This window comes from Chelonoidis abingdonii, chromosome 4, assembly GCF_003597395.2.
Source record: "Chelonoidis abingdonii isolate Lonesome George chromosome 4, CheloAbing_2.0, whole genome shotgun sequence".
Classification (NCBI taxonomy): domain Eukaryota; kingdom Metazoa; phylum Chordata; order Testudines; family Testudinidae; genus Chelonoidis; species Chelonoidis abingdonii.
Genome location: NC_133772.1, coordinates 91,593,371 through 91,615,191, shown reverse-complemented (window position 1 = coordinate 91,615,191; position 21,821 = coordinate 91,593,371). Strand labels below are relative to the sequence as shown.

Below are 21,821 nucleotides of genomic sequence, written 5' to 3'. Positions count from 1 at the left end.
CATAGGAAAATTACCTTCCAGCAAGCAAATACAAATTCTAGAGGTAAGAGAGAATTTCACCTAGCTGCAGGTGAAGAATGTTACAGCTTGTAGGAGTGCCAGTTAGAACCAGTTCCTACTTGAATGACCTGGGTTGACATTAAGGGGGCTCTCTAAATAAATAAACCCGTTTTTTGTGTTTCTGAAGATGTTGAGTAGTCACAAATCCAGTTAAGGTCCATGGATGAAGGAAGAGGATTCTCAGCATTCTGAAAACCGGACTCCGAATGTTTGGTAAAATTCCTTCTCTCCTTGTTAGAGACTTTGCTTGTGTGCAAGTGATTGGCCTTTTTTTTTTTTCAATGGGGATGGTGATGGGGGGACTTACTGAATCCTAGAGATGGAATCTAGAAATGAACTGACCTGTTAGTCAGGGTGACCCAAAGAGGAGAAAATGCTGCTGGTCTACCCAGAATCCTGAGGGAGAGAGAGATAAGTGCTAAACTGATCAGCAGTGAAATATTTGGCATGTGAATGGCCTTCATTAGATTTCTTGGAAGCCATGTGATCCCTGGCAAATGCAAAGCCCAAATGGCTATACAGGGAAAATGAATCCTTCTTCCTCGCCCTGCAAACAAACCAAACCCTGACAACTCATCACATAGCAGCTGGAGCCTCCTGTCTGTCCCTACTCAGGCCTTCGATCCACAGAGTGGCAGATCTCCCTGCAGTGCCTTTGCCATGCCAATATGCCTCTCCTCTCAAGGGGAGATCTCCTCATGCAGCCTCCTGCCTGCCCCAACCTCAGCCTGTGAAATAGCCCCACAGCATTTCCACAGTGTTTAGGGCTTTTCTGTTCGTGTGGCGGGAGTTCAGTACCTAGCCTGAGTGCTACACTCTGGGTGTCTGGGCACTACACAGGGTGCCCTTAACCTGGCTGGTTTATAAGTAGCAGCACGTGCTTTTCCAGAGGTCATTTAAGACTCTCATTAATTGTGGAAACAAGAAGAAATGCCAGCTGAAAATACCTTGACTCGTTGCAAGTTCATAGCCCGTTGCCATGGATGTGGTCCTGTAGGCAACTCGTTCATCTTTGACTACTAGCAGTAAATATGCTCAATGGTTTGTGATGGGATGTTAGATGGGGTGGGATCTGAGTTACTACAGAGAATTCTTTCCTGGGTGTCTGGCTGGTGAGTCTTGCCCACATGCTCAGGGTTTAGCTGATCGCCATATTTGGGGTCTGGAAGGAATTTTCCTTCAGGGCAGATTGGCAGATGCCCTGGGGGTTTTTCGCCTTCCTCTGCAGCGTGGGGCATGGGTCACTTGCTGGAAGATTCTCTGCACCTTGAAGTCTTTCAACCATGATTTGAGGACTTCAATGGCTCAAACACAAGTTTGATATAGGAGTGGGTGGGTGAGATTCTGTGGCCTGCATTGGGCAGGAGGTCAGACTAGAGGTCTCTTCTGACCTTAAAATCTATGATTCTATCCTAAAGCTTACTGATAGATGTGTCATGGTATCAACCAGACCTTTATGTTGACAGGGGAGGGGTGGGAAATAATCTTCAAAATAAGTGTGTCCAATTCATACGGTGCACATGGGAGGACTGGTAGTGATACACCTCTTATTCAGTGGCATTAAATGCAGGGTATGCGGTGCTGCTGTTTTGTGTACAGCTTGCAAATGAAATGCCAGTTCTAATTGTACATGGGGACCTGTGCTGTTGAAGTGGCTGTGCACCTCCATGCACCATTATCTATTCCTTGACAGACTTCATGTCTCTGGGGGAATGATAGTTGCTAAAATAAACTAAATTGTTCAGTTGGAAAGACTCACCTCTTCTGGTATGGAGCCCAGTGTAAAGTTCTGTAGGTGGCTGTGTCTCCTGCCAGCACAGAAGGACCCTGGTGCACTCCCACAATATGAACATAAGAATGGCCATACTGGATCAGGCCAAAGATCCATCTAACCCAGTATCTTGTCTTGCGACAGTGGCCAATGCTAGGTGCCCCAGAGGGAATGAACAGAACAGGTAATCATCAAGTGATCCATCCCCTGTTGCCCATTTCCAACTTTTGACACCATCCCTGCCCAATCTGGCTAGTGACTCAAAAATCTTTTTGTCTTATGATACAAATATATTCATCTCAACTACCTTTGTTCCGTCTAGCTGAGAGTCCAATATATTTTACATATGACTTGTTAATGGGGAATCATCAACCAGTGGGAGTGTTTCTGGTGGTTCCCACAAGTACCAGTTCTCAGCCCAATACTATTTAATAATGTACAATCAATTTGGAGGCACCTAGAGGATAATATGATGCTAAATAATAACCAACATAGAATTGTCAAGAACAGATCATGCCAAACCAACCTAATTTCCATCTTTGGCAGGGCTACTGGCCTAGTGGATAGAGGAGAAGCAGTAGAATCATAGAACTGGAAGGGACCTCTAGAGGTCATCTAGTCCAGTCCCCTGCATTCAAGGCAGGACTAAATATTATCTAGACCATCCCTGACAGTGGTTTGTCCAACTTGCTCTTAAAAATCCCCAATGATGGAGATTCCACAATCTCCCTAGGCAATTTATTCCAGTGCTTAACCACTCTGTCAGTTAGGAAGTTTTTCCTAGGGCTGGTCTACACTACGGGGGGAAATCGACCTTAGATACGCAACCTCAGCTACATGAATAACGTAGCTAAAGTCGAATATCTAAGATCGGATTACTCACCCGTCTTCACTGCGCGGGATTGATGTCCGCAGCTCCCCATGTCGATTCCGGAACTCCGTTGGGGTTGGTGGAGTTCCGGAATTGATATAAGCGCCACTCGCGGGATCGATATATTCGCGTCTAGATGAGACGCGATATATCGATCCCGCGATCGCAATGATTTTAACCCACCGATACGGCGGGTAGTCTCAGCGTAGCCCTAGTGTCCAACCTAGACTACCCTTGCTGCAGTTTAAGCCTATGGCTTCTTGTCCTATCCTCAGAGGTTAAGCAAAACAAATTTTCTCCCTACTCCTTATAACAACCTTTTATGTACTTGAAAACTGTTATCATGTCCCCCCTCAGTTTTCTCTTCTCTAGACTAAACAAACCCAATTTTTTTCAATCTTCCCTCATAGGTCATATTTTCTAGACCATTAATTATTTTTGTTGCTCTTCTCTGGACTTTCTTCGGTTTGTCCACATCTTTCCTGAAGTGTGGCACCCAGAACTGGACACAATACAGTAGATGTGCTATATCTTGATATATATATAGATATATAGATAGATAGATATATATAGATATATATAATTTTTTTAGGAAGGCTTTTGATGCAGTCCCTCATGATGTTCTCATAAGCAAACTAGGGAAGTGTAGCACAGATCAGTGCTTCTCAAGCTATCTGATGTGGGGGACCGGCAATTTTTTTCCCAATGTTCTAAGGACCAGTGCCATATTATTATCCTATTCGACACTCTTATGAGGAAACTCGCTGTGGACCAGCAGCTGTTGGCTCACAGACCGGCACCGGTCCGTGGACCACCACTTTGAGAAGCACTGGTCTAGATGAAATTGATACAACTTGGGTGAGACACTTCCCAGGGATACCCGGCCTTGTGGGGTACCTTGGTACCACCTGCCCTTAGTGTGAGCAAGCCTTGTCTGTGTCTGCTGTGGGTCAGCGCCTCACCTCCACAGGCAATACAAGCACTCCCCCCTAGGCCTCACAGGCCCTGCTGTCACTTGATAGGTTAGCGATTAGCACATTCCATCCGTGGTCCACTGGACCCTCCCAGCATTCACAGATTCACTGCTTCCAAAGACAGTAAACCCCAGCTTATCAGTTCCACCACAGAGTATCGCTCTGCTGAACACACAGCACTTCGATGTTTACAGTGAAATCAAGTCTAGCAAATCAAATATTGCTCACCCAAAATGCTTGCAGCACTTTATAGCCAGGCAGGCTATGTCCTTCTTTCATGAGACAAGCATGCTGTCATCTTGCCTCCGTGGTCAGGTTGCCAGGTGTCTTGTTTTTGATCAGAAAGTCTGGTCGAAAAGGGACCTGACAGTAGTATTGACCAGACACCAAAAGTCTGGTTACTTGAGTAACTGTCCACAGTCAGCTTCTGCTCTACTATTGGGAGAGTGGGAAGAGCAGCTGCTGCTGGAGTTGGAGAAGCTCTCAGGAACTGCCTGGCTCCAGCAAAGAGAGGTACCCGTGGCTAGCGCCCAGGAAGAGGGATCCTGAAGTGTGTGATGTTTGAGGAGTGGGACCGGTGGCTGGGCTCAGTGCCCTGGCCCCTCTCTCAGCCTCCTTTGTGCTTCACCCCTGGAGTGCTGCCCCCATCCTGCCCCAGTCACCCCCTCCCCCAACCGCTGGATCATGGCTCTTCCTGCCCCAGTCACACACCCTAGAACGTGGCTTTCCCCTTGAACATTCTGCCCCGGTCACCCCTCCACCCCTAGAGCCCTGCTCAGCTGGTGGAGGGAGGGAGGTGGAGAGAGCAGTGAGTGTTGGGGGGAGAGGCAGAGCAGGGAGAGGGCCTGAAGGGGGAGAGGCGGGATGGGGTGGGGGAGGTTCCAGTGCTTAGTGTCCACTTTTCACAAATTAGAAAGTTGGCCACCCTACTCCTTGGTGAAGGACCCAGTGTGTCGCTTTGCACTTGATAGACCAGAACAATCCTTTGTCTGTAGTGATAAACTGTTTAGTCATGTAGACTCCCTCTACTTTTGCCTGTGGCTCCGTATGCAAATACATAATGAGGCATCTGATACACAAATGGCCAGGCAGGAAGCTCGGCCTTTGTTGCGTTCTGCCTGAAGGGAATATTTTGGAGATATGTCACCTCCTGCTGATCTTAGGGTTGCCAACTTTCTAATCACACAAAACTGAACACCCCTGCCCCGCCCCTTCCTGAGGCCCCATCCCTGCTTGTTCCGTCCCCCCTCCCTCTCTCGCTCGCTCTCCACCACCCTCCATCACTTTCACCAGGCTGGGGTAGGGGTTTGGGAAGGGGTGAGGGCTCTGGCTGGGGGTGCAGGATCTGAGGTGGGGCCAAGGATGAGGGGTTTGGGGGCAGGAGGGGTCTCCAAGCTGGGGCCAAGGAGTTTGGAGTGTGGGAGGGGGTGTGGGCTCCAGCTGGGGGTGAGGGCTGTGGGGTGGGGTGGGGAATGAGGGATTTAGGGTGCAGGAGGGGGCTCAGGCTGAGATAGGGGGTTTAGGGTGTGGGAGAGGGTATGGGGTGTGGGGTCCAGGAGGTGCTTACTGCAACTCCCAGGAAGTGGTTGCCAGGTCCCTGCAGCCCCTAGACACATGGGTGGCCAGTAAGGCTCTGTGCGCTGCCCTCACATCTGCAGGTGCTGCCTCTGCAGCTCCAATTGGTCATGGTTCCCAGACAATGGGAGCTGCTTAGCTGGCACTCGGGGCATGGGCAGCGCATGGAGCCTCCCTGGCCACCCATGTGCCTAGGGGACACAGGTAGCAGGTGGCTGCTTCCAGGAGCTGCATGGAGCTAGGGTAGGCATGGAACCTGCCGTAGCCCTGGGTCCCCGCTGTGCCACTGACTGGACTTTTAATGGTCTGGTCAGTGATGTCAGCCAGAGCCGCCGGGGTCCCTTTTTGCCTGGACATTGTGGTCAAAAACTGGACACTTGGCAACCCTGTACAGCTGCAATGGGTCCATTAATGGCCCACTCCTGAAACCCAAATACAAATCCATAGGGCACCACCACAGAAATGCACACCTGTCCATATATCTATATAATTAAATCTGTAGAAGTGGACTCCCACACCTACATGTAGATACACACGTGTATTCTTTTGTACACATCTAACATGCACTAACAAATATTCTTCCACATTATTTAGTATTACAATTGTTGTTTAGTGCCTAGAGGCCTCAACTAAGATCAAGGCTCCAGGGTGGTAGGTGCTGGACATACACATAAAAAGAGAGAGTCTGCAACAGAGACTTTATAATGTATCTAGACAAAGATGGGGAGAAATGTCTGATACATTGGCTCATCGCAATTACTAGTCAACAACATTCACTTTTTAAGAAATAATACATTTCTTTTAGAGTTCCCTTCTCTTTTAAAAACTTGACATAAAACATGTGTATTCATTTCATAACATCAATCTTTCTGTGTGCAAGCCAGCAAAAGGAATAAAAGTCAGAGTTAGGCTGCAAATTTCATTCACACAGGTATACAATACACACCCCTCCCTACACAAAGACAGTCTTACACATACAATGCAGCATGCACACACACACTTGCCTACACAGAGACACTTTTTCATACGCTTTCTCCGGACCCTAGGCAGGAGGCGGCACAGGAGTCCCAATAGGCCACAGGGCCCCAAGAGGGGCAGTCTCATTCTCCTCCCCTCCTCTCCAGCAGCAGCACTTGGAGACAGGGAGACGTTCCTCAAACTCCTGGGTGACAGACTGCGGTTTGCCACAGGGCACACACCACAGCTTGAGCCTAGGCACGGTAGGAGCGCGAGGGGGAGAAGAGGGCTGGCAGCAGTGGGAGAAGCACACATCACGATCCCTCAACAGCTGCCTGCTGAGCACTTGGGAGTCATGCTAGTTCGTTCCCAAGGGGGCACTGGGTTTACAACTGGTTGAAAGACTGGACTCAAAGTGGTTCACTGTCATACTAGGAGGGCATATCTAGTGGGGTCCACCCGAGGTCTATCCTGAGTCTGGTACTAGTCAATAGTTTCATTAATGACCTGGATAATGGAGGGCAGAATATGCTTATAAAATTTGTGGATGACACTAAGCTGGGAGGGTTTGCAAGCCCTTTAGAGGAAAGGATTAGAATTCAAAAGGACCCTGCCAGATTGGAGAATTGGTCTGAAATCAGCGAGACGAAATTCAGTAAAGACAAGCACAACGTAGTATACTTAGGAAGGAAAAATCAAATGCACAGCTACAAAATGAGTAACTGAGTAGGTGGTAGTAAGGCTGAAAAGGATTTACGGGTTATAGTGAATCACAAATTGAATATAAGCCAACAAGATGATGCAGTTGTGAAAAAGGCTAATATCATTCTGGGGAGTATTAATGAGAATATCCTCTGTAATACAAGGGAGGGAGGTGTTCTTCTGTACACCTTGGTGAGGCCTCAGCTGGAGTACTGTGTCCAGTTCTGGGTGTCACACTTTCAGAAAGATGTGGACAAATTGGAGAGAGTCCAAAGGAGAGCAACAGAAATGATGAAAGGTTTAGAAAACATGATCTGTGAGGAAAGGTTAAAAAATTGGGCATGTTTAGTCTTGAGAAAAGAAGATTGAGAGGGGACCTGATAAGTCTTCAAATATGTTATGGGCTGTAATAAAGAGGATGGAGAGCAGTTGTTCTCTGTGGCCACTGAAGGTAGGACAAAAAGTAATGGGCTTAATCTCCAGCAAGGGAGATTTAAGTTAGACATTAGGAAAAACATTCTAACTATAAGGATAGTTACGTAGTGGAATAGGCTTCCAAGAGAGGCTTTGCATAAACCGTTTTTTAAAAGCCCCAAAGATGGAGATTCAGAACACCTGTCAGATGGGGTGCCCAAGGTACATTTGGTCCTGCTTCAGCATAGGGGGATGAAACTAGCTGACCTCTTGAGGTGCCTTCCAGCCCTACATTTTTATGAATGATTTTGATAAAAAATTCTGTGGAATAAAATATAAAATCATTGCTGATGAAGACTGCAAATGACACAAAGACTGGAGTGGTAAATTTGATCACAGGGATGTGTCACTTATACAGAGTGCTCTAGATGGCTTTTGTGCCCAGTTTTCTATCAAACATTTTAATACAGCTAAATCCAAGGCCTTACATCTAGGAACATAGAATGTAAGCCATAATTACAGGATGTGAAGTTTGGCAAGCAGTGGCCATGGAAAGAACTTGAGTATCCACTGTAATTCTGTGGCTAAAGGGTTCATGTGATGCTTGGCTGTGTCAACAGGATTGTTTAGTTGGGAGGTGATATACAGTAGTAGTAGGGTCTCACAAAGCTACTAGAATACTTTGTCCAGTTTTTGTGTCAATGCTCTAAAGAATTTTGGGAGGGGAAAAATAGGAGGCGGTTCAGAGAAGATCTGCAAAGAATTGTGGTCTGGAGAATGCATCTCACAATGAGAGACTTAAGGAGATTGATTCCATTCGGTTTAGTGAAGAGAGGGCCAAGAGGTGAGTTGATCATGGCTTAGAAGAATTTACCAGGAAGAAGATGCCTAATGCCAGAAGGCCATTTAATCTAGTAGGCAAAAGGCACAGCGAGATCTAATGGGTGGAACTTGAATCCAGAAGAACTCAAATTGAAAATAAGGTGTAAGTTTTTAATAGTGAAGATAATTAACCATTGGAATAGTTTGGAGATTTGGTGGATTCTGATCCTCCCTTTATAGTAACCTTTCATAGCACAATATAAGGCTTTCATGGCTGGATTATAAATTAAGACTGGATGACTTCTTAAAAGATGTGGTTGAATTTGAGTATACGTTATTGGGCTTGATGCAGAAATTATTGGTTGAAGTTGTATGGCCTGCATTCTGTTTTTACTGGCCTGTTCCCATGATGAGGATTTACTTTTGCCTCCTATATTTTCCAGAGTGACCTTTTGATCCAGATTGTTAGTGGTGCAAAGGGAGGGGTGTGGTCCACAGGATGGCATTTGAATGCCGTGCAAGATTTTTTTTCAAGGGAGGGGCTATTCTCCAGAGACAGTATGAGTTTTGAATAGAAAAATGGAATAAGTGGATTATATTGCCTCCCACTTACCCCCACCCCTAAGTGTCTCCTTAAGTTGGGTATTGGAGGGAATTAATTGGTAGAAGATTTTGAACTGATTCCTTATCTAACACCAACATTAAATCATATGTGTGTGTAGTTTATGTGAAATTTGTGAGTGTTAGGAGTCCACAGCTGTAGGAACAAGGTGTTCCTTTGTCACCAGGGCTGGCTCCAGGCACCAGCAAAGGAAGCAGGTGCCTGGGGTGGCCAATAGAAAGGGGCAGCACTCAGTTCATTGTTGGGGTGGCATATCCAGGTCTTCGGTGGCAATTCGGCGGCAGGTCCTTCACTCCCTCTCGTCCTCTTCGGTGGCAGCTCAACTGGGTTTTGGGGTTTTGTTTTGTTTTTTCTTCACCGCTTGGGGCGGTAAAAAAGCTGGAGCTGGCCATGCTTGTCACTTATACTTCTTTCTACAGGTAAAATCTCTAAGTAGTTGCAATTGGCTCAGAGAGACTGGCTGCAGTATGGATTACTGACCAGTTACATTTAATAATGGAGGAGACAGGTGAAGTAAGCAAAAGAATTCTGCTCTAGACCCTTGAAACTGACCCGGCATTCCTCACCTGCACACTTTGCTGTCTCAGACTGATTTGCTTACAAACATATAATGATGAAACATATTCCTATTTTAGTGACTGGAACCCACATGTATTCAGTCTGGGGGAATCCCGGCCTCTTCCTGGTTGAGACAATACCCTAGTCTTTCTGCTTCTTACCTAAGCCTTTTGTTGCTTTTCTTCTCCAGATGATAAGCCTCCCATAGCCCGTGCTGGGATGGACATGAAGGTGCAGCCTCAGGAGCCAGTGTTACTGAGAGGCACAGAAAGCACAGATGACCATGGGATTGTCAGTTATGATTGGAAACTTCTGCTTGGTGACACCTCTGTGGTGCTGGAGGTAGGGAGTGGAGTGAGTGCTGCTTTGCTCGCCCAGAGGCTCATGCTGCAAATATGTTGCAACTGATCGATATCTTACGGGTCGCCTTGTCCTTCTGTCTTCTTGTTGTTGCAGCCAAGTGTCTGCTCTCTATCTCCTCTCTCTTTAGAGTGAGTTAAGAGCAGAGGAGTTGAGGGAAGAAGCTGTGCCAGAATGACAGTTTCCTATCAATGTGCTACCTTTTTCTGTCTCTTCCGCTCTCTCCCATGCATCTTCCATACTTTACACATCCCTGGTGTTGTCACCCAGTGGTGCTGTCATTGCTTAGGATATATCTACGCTACCCGCCGGATCAGCGGGCAGCGATTGATCCAGCAGGGATTGATTTATCGTGTCTAGTCTAGACGTGATAAATCGACCCCCCCCCGCCCCCCAAGCATTTTCCCTGTTGACTCCTGTACTCCAGTGCTGCAGGAGGTGCAAGCAGAATCGACAGGGGAGCAGCAGCAGTCGACTCACTGTGGTGAAGACACCACAGGAAGTCGATCTAAGTAAGTAAGTTGTGTGACTTAGATTGATTCTCTCCCCCCCTGCCCCCCCCAAGTGTAGACCAGGGCTTAGTGAGCTAACCTTTCTTCTCTCCATCAGGAAACTCTTGCAGCACAGGAAGTCAAGAATCCAGCGAATGCTCCTAAACCCTCATCCCCTGTGCATTTTTGTGGTCTGTTCTACTGGGGGGAGCGGGAGAAGAGAGAGAGAGAGAGAAAACAATATATAACGTGCTATAACCATCTTTGCTTCTTAGTGCGTGTCTTTGAGCGAGGCAACTGACCCATACTCCAGTTCTGCTATGCTCTGATTGCTAGCCTTCTCCTCTGCAAATGGGCTAGCTTGTATCCCTGTGGCCTGTCTCTAGAGTTCTGCTCCTGTTCTCATTGGGCTGTTCTCTGATTTCATCACTATCTTGGATAGGTGCTTCTCCCTGTTCGAATCGTGCAATCCTTACATGCCTGAAAGGCTGCATGAGCTCATTAAAGCCAAGACCCGGGATCCATTGTACCTGCTGTCAGATGGCATGGCTGGTGTACCCAAACATTAGTAAGCAACAACAACACACTTAGAACGCCTGTCACTCAGGCGTTCTTTACATAAGATTTTATCATCATGTTACAGGTGGGGAAACTGAGGCACAAAGCTGCTAAGTGACTTTCTCAAAACCTCACAACAAATCAGTGGCAGAGTGCAGAATAGAACCCATGCCTCCTGACTCCTGTCTGGCTGTAAGATCTTTAGGGCCTGTAACACTACTGGGCTTATTGGCTAGACCAAAGTATAGTGCCCCAAAGTCCACCAGTATCTAGACTGAGCATGCTAGAGTGCTGAGGCTGTAGTGTTATCTGCCTCCCTTAGCCCACTTGGGCATAGGCAGCCAGAATCTAACTCATAATTGTAAAGAATCCCAGAGTGCTTTACAAGATGACAATGAGTGGAAGCCTTTTCCACGTGTAGCTCAGCTGCTCTCTTCCTGATGCAACACACCCACGCGCACATAGCCCCCGTTGCCCCCCACGGTTTGATATGCCAGCTCCTGCTATGATTTTGTTTGTTTTGCTTTTTTGAAGAAAGGGGAAGATCAAGCCGAGATCTCCAACCTGCAGGAGGGGCAGTATGTCTTCCAGCTCACTGTCACAGACAGTGCTGGCCAGCAGGACTCCACCAACATCACGATCATGGTCCTGACAGCTGAGCAGACTGAAGGTGAGTCTATCCAGATAGACCTTTGCACTGGAATCTCCAGGGGTCCCAGCTAAGATACTTTGTTGCTCTAATAGGTTATCAGCAAGCTATGTTACCAGCGCTCTTGTGGGAGATGGTGCATGGGAATACTATATGTTGGGGGACTGGAGGCAGGATAACTTTATGAAGTTTCTCCAGATGAAAATTCAACCTACCATGCCTAAACTTTATTAGTATAAGGTCTCCCCATCCACTAATGCCTGTCTCAGTTTCTCCAATCCCCATGCAAAACTAAGACATGGTAATGAACTGGCTTTGTGTGTGAGACTCTGCCCTTAATTGGATGGGACCAAAACTGCTCAGATCTATATCATAGACCTTATACTGCTAACAACGATTGTCCTTTAGCTGAGGTAAGAGCTTGTGCTGGGGGACGGAGGGGGTGTTAATTTCTTGCTTACACTGTGAAGTGCCAAATAACCCTGGTGTGCAGCATAGTGACAGCTGTCAGTGTGAAGTCCTAAATGGCCACAGATTTGATTATCAAATTTGCTACAAAGGACTTGTGCCTGGCAATCAAGATGTTCAGAGTTATGCATCAATAAGGCAGTGTGGGTTCTTGGTGGCCATTTGGCACTAGTGCCTTAAGCAGAGGTTTCCTCCTTCCATCCCAGTACTATGGTAAATAGACTTCCCTAGAATGCAGACAAGAAAGTATTTTTAAGTGGAACCTCCTTGGACTGAGCTCAAGATATGTGTTGCCTTTGGGAGAACTCCCCCTTTGCCCCCCTACAAGCCACCAGTGCTTGCTCCTGCCCTCCCTTTGTGGCTACAAGGATGGGAGAATTGGTGCCAGATTAGCTAGTGCTTGATTCTGCCCTTGGCAGCAAGCTGCAGTCATTGCTGCTGATCCAGCTCACCTCCTGATATTTCAGCAAGGCCAAGCATCCATACTCCAACTGTGGAGTTGAAGTAAAATGAGCTCTGGCCTTGTATGCAGACTTTTTGCATTGGAGTTCCTTTCTTACATTCCAGAGTTCTGCTTGGCTCCTAGTAAAGTGGGTCGGTGCCGTGGGTCCTTTCCCCGCTGGTTCTACAATCCAGAGTCTCAGCAATGTGAGAAATTCACCTTTGGGGGCTGCAAGGCCAACAAGAATAACTACGTACGGGAGGAAGAGTGTAAACTTGCCTGCAAGAATGTTCAAGGTGAGTCCATCTATAAAGGAAACCCCTGTGTCAGTGTGGTTCCATTGATTGGCGTATACTTGGTATTTAGTTTGAAGTTTCTGTCTAGTCAACATTCCTCAGCATGGTGTGAAAGAAGTTCATTCAGGGACTGGTGTTTACTACACTTCTGTAGCCACAGACTTGCTTTCAAAATCCTCTTCCTGCTACCTATAAATGTAGCCACAGAACAAGGTGTCTTGCCCTGGACGTGCCAGATGTTCTTCTCTTTCCCATGAAATTCAGCTTTCTCCTTACACCCGTTAGCAGTAGCACAGCTGAGCCTTTGTTAAGAGCCAGTCAGCAAAGCCTGTGATGTGATGAATTTATGGGCCTCTGCCAGGCCACTGTGCTACATATTGAGCTTAAGGTGGGGACAGAGGAATGGAGGCAGAAAAGACAATTTGGAATAGCTTGAAATGGGCTATACCTGGAAGCAGCTAGAGCGAATGGCCCAGGATAGAGGACTCTGGAGATCTGTGGTTGGCGGCCCATACCCCGATTGGGGTGACGGGCATGAGTGAGTGAGTGACTGGTTTAGGAGGAGTAAGGTGGGAGGGACTTCAGAGCAGTCAGTATCTTTCCCACCTCCCCTCCTGACACAGTGTATAGCCCTCCTGAAAAATGCAATATGGGATTCTGGTGAACAATCAAAATGTTTGTCCTGGGTAGCCGTTGTGCTAGGGTAGCCTTGGTTATTGGGGGAGGCATAGTGACAGTATAGAACAGACTCTGATTCACCAAAATAATCTAGCTTTTTTTATGTCTTTTCTCAAGGTTCTTTTGGAACGCGGGCCAAGCCAGGTAGGCGTCTCATACCTCTCTGTCTAATGTACAATGTGTTCTAGTAAGTGTGAATGAGAAAGGCGGGTGTCGAGGCTAAAATCTAATCTCTATAGCTTTATAGCTAGCACTCTGCACTTCGAAGTCATGTTCACTCCCTGGGGAAAGGAGGCGCTTTGCTTCATTCCACACTGACTGCCTTGGACCAAGTTTGGAGTGGCACTGATGGACTCTGAAGAGAGTACTGTCCAGGCTTCCCGTGCCCCAGGAAGCTCACAGGGAGGCACGAGCCCTTCACGACATATGTGGGTGCCAGGAGGAGAGGGGTTTTCTGGTGAACATCCTTCCCTCCACCCCAAAAAAACCATAATCTTTCTTTCTATTCCAGTGTGCAATGGGAACTGTGAGTCCTTCCACTTCAAATGCAGAGATGGCTGCTGCATTGATGGTTTCCTGGAATGCGATGAAACTTTGGATTGTGCAGATGGATCAGATGAGGGGCGTTGTGAGCTGTGTAAGTACTTAGAGTCTGGGTCCTAAACTTTCCAACTTTAGTGCCTGAAGATGGATATGTCTTATTAGCATAGTACTCTGGTCTCCTAACCTAGTTGTATCCTTCACACGTAAGCATCTTCACAGCACTGCTCTGTCACTAGCATTTGAGAGGCCCAACACTGCTGATCACATTGTTCTTGACTCTCTGTTACCTCCTGGATTCTTCCTCTGCTCTCTCTTCTCTGGAATCTACCCTTCTGCCTGAGACCCACAGGGTTCTGTTCTTTTCTCTCTATATATCTTATCCCTGAGTGACCTTACTTGGTCTCATGGTTTCATATACCACCTCCAAATACTTTTTGCCACCTCGACTTCTCCCAGTCTCTTAAACATTACAGGAATGTTCTGCTAACAGCTTACACCTGACATGGCAAAACGCTGAACTCCTTAAACACCTCCTCGCTTCTGTGTCATGACAGATAATTCCTGGGTTCCTTTGTTTTCCGATCCTACAGTCTGCATATATTCTGTGATTCCCCTCCCTCTTGAGCATCACAAACCAGTATTAATTTTAGAAGTCTGGAGTGACATGTCTCCCGCCCCCCACTCCTTTGGGAGGCTATTCCACAGTCAAATACATCTTGCTGTCAGGGAGTATTTCCTGATAAGGAGCCTAAACTTTCCCTTCCTTAACTTCATCCCATTATTATTAGTCACACTTCCATACGTAATTTCTTTTCCACCTTGATTTTTTTTTAACTACTTTTAAATATTTGTGGACCTTGATTTATAGCTTCTTTCCCTGCCTTATGTATGATGCTAGCAAAAGGGAGAAGAAAGTAGTTAGGGAGTGTCCCTCAAAGACCCTCTCTCCACATATCTTGGGATGGGTGGAGGAGTTTCATACCTGAGCTGGGGACTGTACGTTTCTATCCTATGAGCTGTTTCTTTTTGCAGATGCAGTAGAGTTCAATAAACTACGGAAAATCAATGTTACAACTGAGCAAGGTATGTATGTTACAAATCCTGAAAGGCTACTTTAGCCTTCTTCCATGTATTTTCCCAGTGCATAGTGGGAAATTGCCTATCCCAGAAAAGGACTCTTGCCTAGCATAAGCCAGTCAGTGCCTGACTGATTCCATTGATACTGGGTCTAAAAGCATTTCCTGAATCGATTTTCAACACTGTTCGTTTGCCTGAATAGTATAGAGGAGACATAACCAGAGTAAAACCTCTTCAACATGGTAAGTAGTGCTGTGCTCCTCCAGAGAGCTCCTCCCACCCCCTTCACCCCCAGGCAGTAGATTGCATGGCACTCACTCCATCCATCTGTCTAAACATGGGAGGATGAATTGCTCAGTCAACTTTGCAAGGATTTGAGTGTGTGGTTCTAATGCCATACCTGATGCCTAGACCTCACTCCGATGCCATCTGGGGAGACTTATGGACAAGTGGCAGTTCTGCTCGGCAGTATCCTGTTTATTAAGTGAACTTTGAACCCTTGGCAGCCAGGCACTGGTGTAATGTTAGATGGATGAGAACCTCGGGATTGACTTTGGACTCTACCCCACCCTCTCTCTGTTCAAACATCCGTTCTAACTGATCAACGGCAGCTGTTGGGCTCATTAGCTCTCGCTCATTGCAGTGATTGCTGGAGTGCTCTCCCTGCTCTGTGGAGAGGGAAGACTTTCTTTTCTTTTAAACCTCCATGCTTAGGGCTTGTCTACACAGAAAAGTGATCTCAGAATAAGGTAGGGAGTGAATTTAACGTGCTAGAGCTATTCAGTGGAGTAGCTATTGCAGTCAATTCCTATTGTAGACAAGCCCTTGCTGGGGGGACTGATCCCTCTCCAGATGGGAATAGCATTATCCTCTTCTAGCCTCTGCTAAAGTGCCCTAATTGGCTACATCCTCCCCCCATGCACTTTTGGGGCTGTGAGGGTGATTGTTGCCAGTGCGTCACAATTAGTTGGCAGTTATGTCAATCGGTTATTGATAGTCTTTGCTAACTCTAGGAAATAGGTGCCACAAAGTGGCTTGGAGACTGAAGAGTGGCACACGGTGCATCAGAGGAGTTACAAAGCGTGGATGCTGTGTAAATGTGCTGGTTGAGCCTGAACACCTCTTCTGCTTTGCCAGGTCACTGTGTAGATTTACCAGACACTGGAATGTGCCAAGAGAGCATCCCCCGCTGGTACTACAACCCATTCACTGAGAAATGTGACCGCTTCACCTATGGGGGCTGTGAAGGCAACCGAAATAACTTTGAGGAGGAAGAAGAGTGTCTGAAATCATGTGCAGGCATCACAAGTAAGCAGCAGGGCTGTGGGGTGCGGAGGCCAGCATCTCTATCACAGTGAAACCCTTCAAGCTAAATTCCCTGGCTCCAAATAGGCTGGAGCTCTGCAGAGCATGAGATGGAGCATTGCTCTTTAACCCTGGCCTCTCTCCACAAAGCTCCTCATTCTATCTGATTGCTCATGCAGAGCACCCAGAAATTAACACTCTGAAGTACAATTTCTCCCAGGCCAGCCTTTTCTTGGGAGTTTCTTGAGCTCCATTACTGCTGTGAACTGGAAGAGCATTTTGGATATCGATGTGCAAGGCATTGGCTCTTGGCTGTCCAGCCAGAGAGAATTCCAACAGTTCTTTAAACTGGAGTGAAATGGCCCATTTAGGGGCCCACGGGTATCTGTTTTGCCCTTTTCAGGGTCATCACATTGATACAACGATGGAGGAGGCAAAACTGGATATTTGGTGGTGAGGAGACACATGCCCCCAAACCTGTAGGTCCTCTCTGTAGAGACTGTTTACTCAAATTGCTAAAGCATGCATCTAGAAACTAGTTTTACATCATCTAGTGCAGATTGTGTCTTGTCTGAGTGGGAGGTGAGGGAGTCCCAAAGAAGGGATTCCACTAAGCTGTGTTGGTAAGGAAGCAGAGAGACTCCTGCTCTGATGCTTTCTCTGAAGTGTTGGGTGGATCAATACCATCCTTCGCCGGCCTGCCCCAAGAACCAGGGATGGTTCCAGGCACCAGTGCACCAAGCGCGTGCCTGGGGCGGCAAGCCATGGGGGGTGGCCTACCAGTCGCCGTGAGGGAGGCAGTCAGGCTGCCTTCAGCGGTGTGCCTGCAGGAGGTCCACTGGTCCTGCAGTTTCAGCGGCAATTCGGCGGCGGATATGCCGAAGGTGTGGGACTGGTGGACCTCTCGCAGGCATGCCGCCGAAAGCAGCCTGACTGCTGTGCTTGGGGCGGCAAAATACATAGAGCCACCCCTGCCAAGAGCACATTTTCCCTCATTGGGGCTGTCAGAAGGGAGACTCTCCCCTCTCCAGATTCCTGTATCTGTAGAGAAAGAGAGAAGCCAGAATTAAAGAAATGGAAATAATGCCCTGGCTGGGTTGAGAGGATGCTGGAAGGGAATACTCTGGTGGTTAATTCCAGGTATGCAGTTTGACTCCAGCGTGACACCTCACTCCATTGTTCCCAGCTCTCTCATGAGACTGTTTTTTTGTTTTGTTCCCTGTGCAGAGGCAGATCTGATTGGCCAGAGATGGGGAACATATGAGACCCAGCATGCTGGCTTGAGTAAGTAAGAATTTTACTCAAGTGACATGTTTGTCATGATCTCTTCTTCCCTGTCTCGTGGAATGTATTGCACTTCATTACCAGGATGTGGGGAGGAACATCACATCTAACTACAGGAAGTAATGTGGTCTTCATGGGACAAGGGAAATGGATCTGTGGGATTCCTTCTCATCTCTCACTCCGGTGTGACTCAGTTGACCTCTGTAGTTACTCCTAATTCACCCTAGTATAAGTAAGAAGAGAATTGAGTCCTATAATCTGTAGGCATCAAAGAACAGTGGGGAAGACACTCTCCCCTCATAGCCAGGCTGGCATGTCCCCCACTGACCTGGATAGCTGAGGATAGGCTAGACACAGGTGGGTATTTGAATAATGTTGGTTGACATGGAAGCAGGGTTGTATGTGTTTAACAACACTAAAGCTGCAAGCTATAATTGCAGTGGGCCTGAAGTTAATGATCTTAAACATACAACACTCACATTTTAATGTGAGTTGCCATTCATCCCTGTGCTGAGAGAGTTTCTCTCAGAGCAGACTGCTCCTAAGGTGGTGATTCTTCATTCCCAATGTCCCAGAGACTGAACCTTTCTCTCAGATTTGCCATGGTCCTCAAATGTGCCAAACTTAAATGACTTCAGTGCTGGTGACAGGTGCCCGATTAACATCACTGGAGACTGATGCACAGAACAGCTATAGCTTGGGCAGTAGTACTGCCATCTTGACACTCTCCTGCTAATCTACCTTATCTGGAGGAATCACCCCTAAGTAGTTCCTCCTCTGGGCTCAGCCATCTCTTGGCTGCCCTGCAGAGACTCCACTTGGTGTTGGGAATATGGTTGTGTGTTTAATACAGATGTCCAACCTCCAAGTAGCTGAACAGCCTTCAGATGGTAATAACTTTTTGAGAACTGACTCGAGTGAAACTTGAACCATGACCTGGAAGTGAAAGGGTCTGTATATCCTTACCAGCTCCTTGAGCCATTCAGTCATGCTCTTTCTTCATCTCCACCAACTGCTGAGCTAAACATGCCGCTGTCCAGTCACTAGTCCTTATTGAACGCCCAGACAATGTCTTTTGCCAGCACCAAGTGGTGACCCAGCTCTGTACCTCTTGCTTTTTCCTGCCTGTTAATGCTGCAACAGAAATAGCGGAGCAGCCCTTGTAACTGTGTGTGTCCCCCTTACAGGTGCTTTTGAGGTGGCTATTGCAGTGCTCCTTTGTATCTGCATAATGATAGTCCTGGTCATCATTGGCTACTTCTTCCTGAAGAATAGAAAGAAGAACAGCCGGCGACGCCAACCTACCACTGCTACCAACTCTACCCTCTCCACCACAGAGGATACTGAGCACCTGGTTTACAACAGTACAACCAAACCCATCTGACCCCAAGCACTTTCCTCAGATTGGGCACAGTTCCATGTACTGTTTGTATTAGAAACAAAGGCCTATGCCTGAAGGACTCTTTGCCTCCTTTTCTGTTAGAAGATATTTGTAGCATGGCAGTAGACACTAGCCATGTCCCAAGTGCTCGTGGTTGCTCTTGAAGCTGAAGGTATGGGAAAGGATTTTAGTTCATCTCTTGACTTTTTCCCCTTCCCTATCTCGAGCAATCCAGTCACAGCTCTGAATGGTTCTGTGCCTTCCATTCTAAGCGAGAGCAGCAGCAGGATTTGCTGTATCTACTGAAGGGGCTGTGGTTTGACTTTTATGTGGCATTAATTTTTCTGCAGGGCCACCAGAGCCAGCTTTTTTTGTTTGTTTGTTTTGTTTTGTTTCTGTGACATGTAAATCTGCCCATTCTGGTTCTATCCAACCACCTCCTCTTATCCACCCCATCCCCAAACCATCTTCCCTGGGTGGTTCTGTTTCAATGCCAAATTCGGGGGTCTCAGTGAGAATTTTTCTGGGCTTGCATGCTTCACGTGACTGGCCCAGTCAGTGCTGTGAACTATGTGCCAGTCTTTCAAATTCTCTCTCTTCCCATGACAGGAAAGACAGGATTGTCTACATTTTGATTGCTGTTTGAGTTTTGAACAGATATTACAGAAATGTGCAACTAATATCTCCCCAAACGATCTGCAGTACGAGTTTTACATGCACCCTTCTTTGTCTTCCTCTTCTCAAGGCTTGCCATGTGTCCGTTTTTCAGGATGACAGTCTCTAGTCTCTGAACATTCTTTGCAAATGTGCATATTCTTACTCAAAGTGAATGGAAGGCTGTGTCCCTAGTTTTCTAGCTAGTCTTAGGGGGAGATGGAAAGAGTTGCCTTTCCACCCTGGCAGATTCAGTCAGTACCCTTGCTTCACCTGTGCTGAATTAGTGCCACCTGTTGGTTGCTCATGGTAAGTTCCGCCACAGGGAAGGAGTCAGTCAGCACAGCATGGGAACAAGGTAGTATCCTGGCAAAAGGACCCTGATTGGCTTTTTGGAGGAAGAGGACACTCATGGAGAAATGAGAGCTTCCTACCTATGCTCTAAAGATGGATAGAGGTGAAGTTGAGGGAGGGAGGGTGAGCAAGCATGCTGGTCCAATCTCTCATGTCTCAAACCACAGAGTGTACTAGCCTCAGATCTGGTGAAACTGCTCATGGGCCTCTGGATTTGCCCAGGTGATGGCCTGGCTCTGTTGTTGGGGACAGCTGTCTGGAGCAGCCCAATGTGGTTAGCTTGTAACTTTTTTTTTTGTAAATTTTCCTGTATTTAATATTTTGAAGCTGACAATCACACGCAGTGCCAGAGTGCCCCTCTGCTGATCAACATACCTGAGATAGCCCCGATTTGGACTTTGCAGAGGAAAGTGAACTGCCCTGGTTTTCTTACTCATGCCACTTTTTTCTCCCATCCCTATTTTGACTGGAACAAGATGAGCCCAGCTGCTATCATTGAAGTCTAGCACCAGCTACATGAGGCTCTGAGAACTTACCCAGACACTAGTTCCTGTACGCACTCACATTCTCGTTGAGTAGCTGAGTATGAAGTCCCAACCCCAGGCAGAGACTAATCCCTTTACTGTGCAATCCTGCTTCTCTCAGTGACTGTGATGGGGCCTGTCACCCCAGCCATGCACCTAATAGTCCAGCTATTGTTGCTTTTGGAACAGAACCCAACTATCCCTAGTTGGGTGAGGCGTGGTCATCTATGAAATGCTTCTGAAGCATTGCTGGTTAATACTGGGGTTGGAGCCTGTATTCCCCATGTCTGCTGCTTTGGAAATATCCGCTATGAAATGATAACCTGGATCATTTTCTTTTATGAATTTAAAAAATTTTAAATGTACAGATTTTTTTTTTTTTTTTTTAATGTTTGGACACAAGCATGTGGGACCCGTCCCTAGAGGGTTGTGGCTGTGGTGGGCTGGCACTGTTGGATGTCCTGGGGAAGGTTATGAAGTGATTATAATCTCTTCTCGAATGGAGTGATGCTTGAACCCCTCGGATGTCAGTCCAGCAGGGCTGTCTCTCTCTTGGGAGGATGATGAGTGGGGGGGAGATGACTGCCCCCAAGCTGCTGGTGCTCTGATTGCAGGCTTGATACCCACAATTGCCCCCTGAAGGGATGGCAAAGGGATGCAGACACCTGCCTGAGCCCCTGCCCATTGCCAGGCTCTCTCATGTTTTTCTGGTCTGTTTTGCATCATCTCCTCCACACCCAGCCTCCTGTGCTTTTCTACAACCCCCCATGCCTGTGTAAGAATCCTTAACTCTTGATTTTGCTCCCTCTGTAAATGCAGATTTTAATAAAATGTTGTTCGTCTTTATCTGGCTTGAGAGAAGCCTCTGAGGAATGTTGTCCTCCATGTCAGTGAGGCGTCTCCCCTCAGCACCAGCATTCCCTGAGTTGTAGTGGCTTGGGGGTTGGGGCTGAAGTGGCTCTGTGGTATCTGTCTCAGGGGAGGGGAATGAGCCCACACTGTTGTTAAGCACAAAATACTATAGTGATGAATACAGCAGAAATGCTTGATTACATAGATAATGACTAGGTCTGAGGCATTCTGGGAATGAGATCGCTTCTCATTAACACACAGGGAGCAAGGGAAGGGTGTAGCCTGAAACTGGGCTTCCAGCTAGTCAGACTGGTTTTGGGTCTTTGAAACCAAACACAAACATGCTCTTTTCCCACGTGTAGTTCTTTCTATACCTTGGGGCTGTTGATCAGTCAGCCACTGTAATGGAAATTTTGCTTATATCCCTGATGGATGTGTGTGAAAACCAGGATAACCTTCCCCCACCTCCTCACATACTGATCTCCTTAGGCTCTAAAGGTTCAGTAACTTTGCAACCAGGAAATGTGTTCTGCATGGTGCAGTTCAGTAGACTGCGCTAATTACCAAATGTTTCCTGCT

General features: G+C 47.1%; 1 protein-coding gene across 2 annotated transcripts in view; it reads left to right on the top strand.

The window, feature by feature from the left end:
• Positions 1-21,236, top strand: part of SPINT1 (serine peptidase inhibitor, Kunitz type 1) — a 28,416-nt gene extending 7,180 nt beyond the window's left edge. For both annotated transcript variants that reach the window (XM_032769060.2, XM_075065466.1), the window contains exons 3-11: positions 9,517-9,668; positions 11,270-11,405; positions 12,420-12,590; positions 13,386-13,412; positions 13,780-13,905; positions 14,844-14,894; positions 16,026-16,196; positions 17,421-17,477; positions 18,665-21,236. In XM_032769060.2, the coding sequence (XP_032624951.1) occupies positions 9,517-9,668; positions 11,270-11,405; positions 12,420-12,590; positions 13,386-13,412; positions 13,780-13,905; positions 14,844-14,894; positions 16,026-16,196; positions 17,421-17,477; positions 18,665-18,861 (1,088 nt within the window). In that variant the 3' untranslated portion in view covers positions 18,862-21,236. The remainder of the gene's footprint in view (positions 1-9,516; positions 9,669-11,269; positions 11,406-12,419; positions 12,591-13,385; positions 13,413-13,779; positions 13,906-14,843; positions 14,895-16,025; positions 16,197-17,420; positions 17,478-18,664) is intronic.
• The last annotated feature ends 585 nt before the right edge of the window (positions 21,237-21,821 follow it).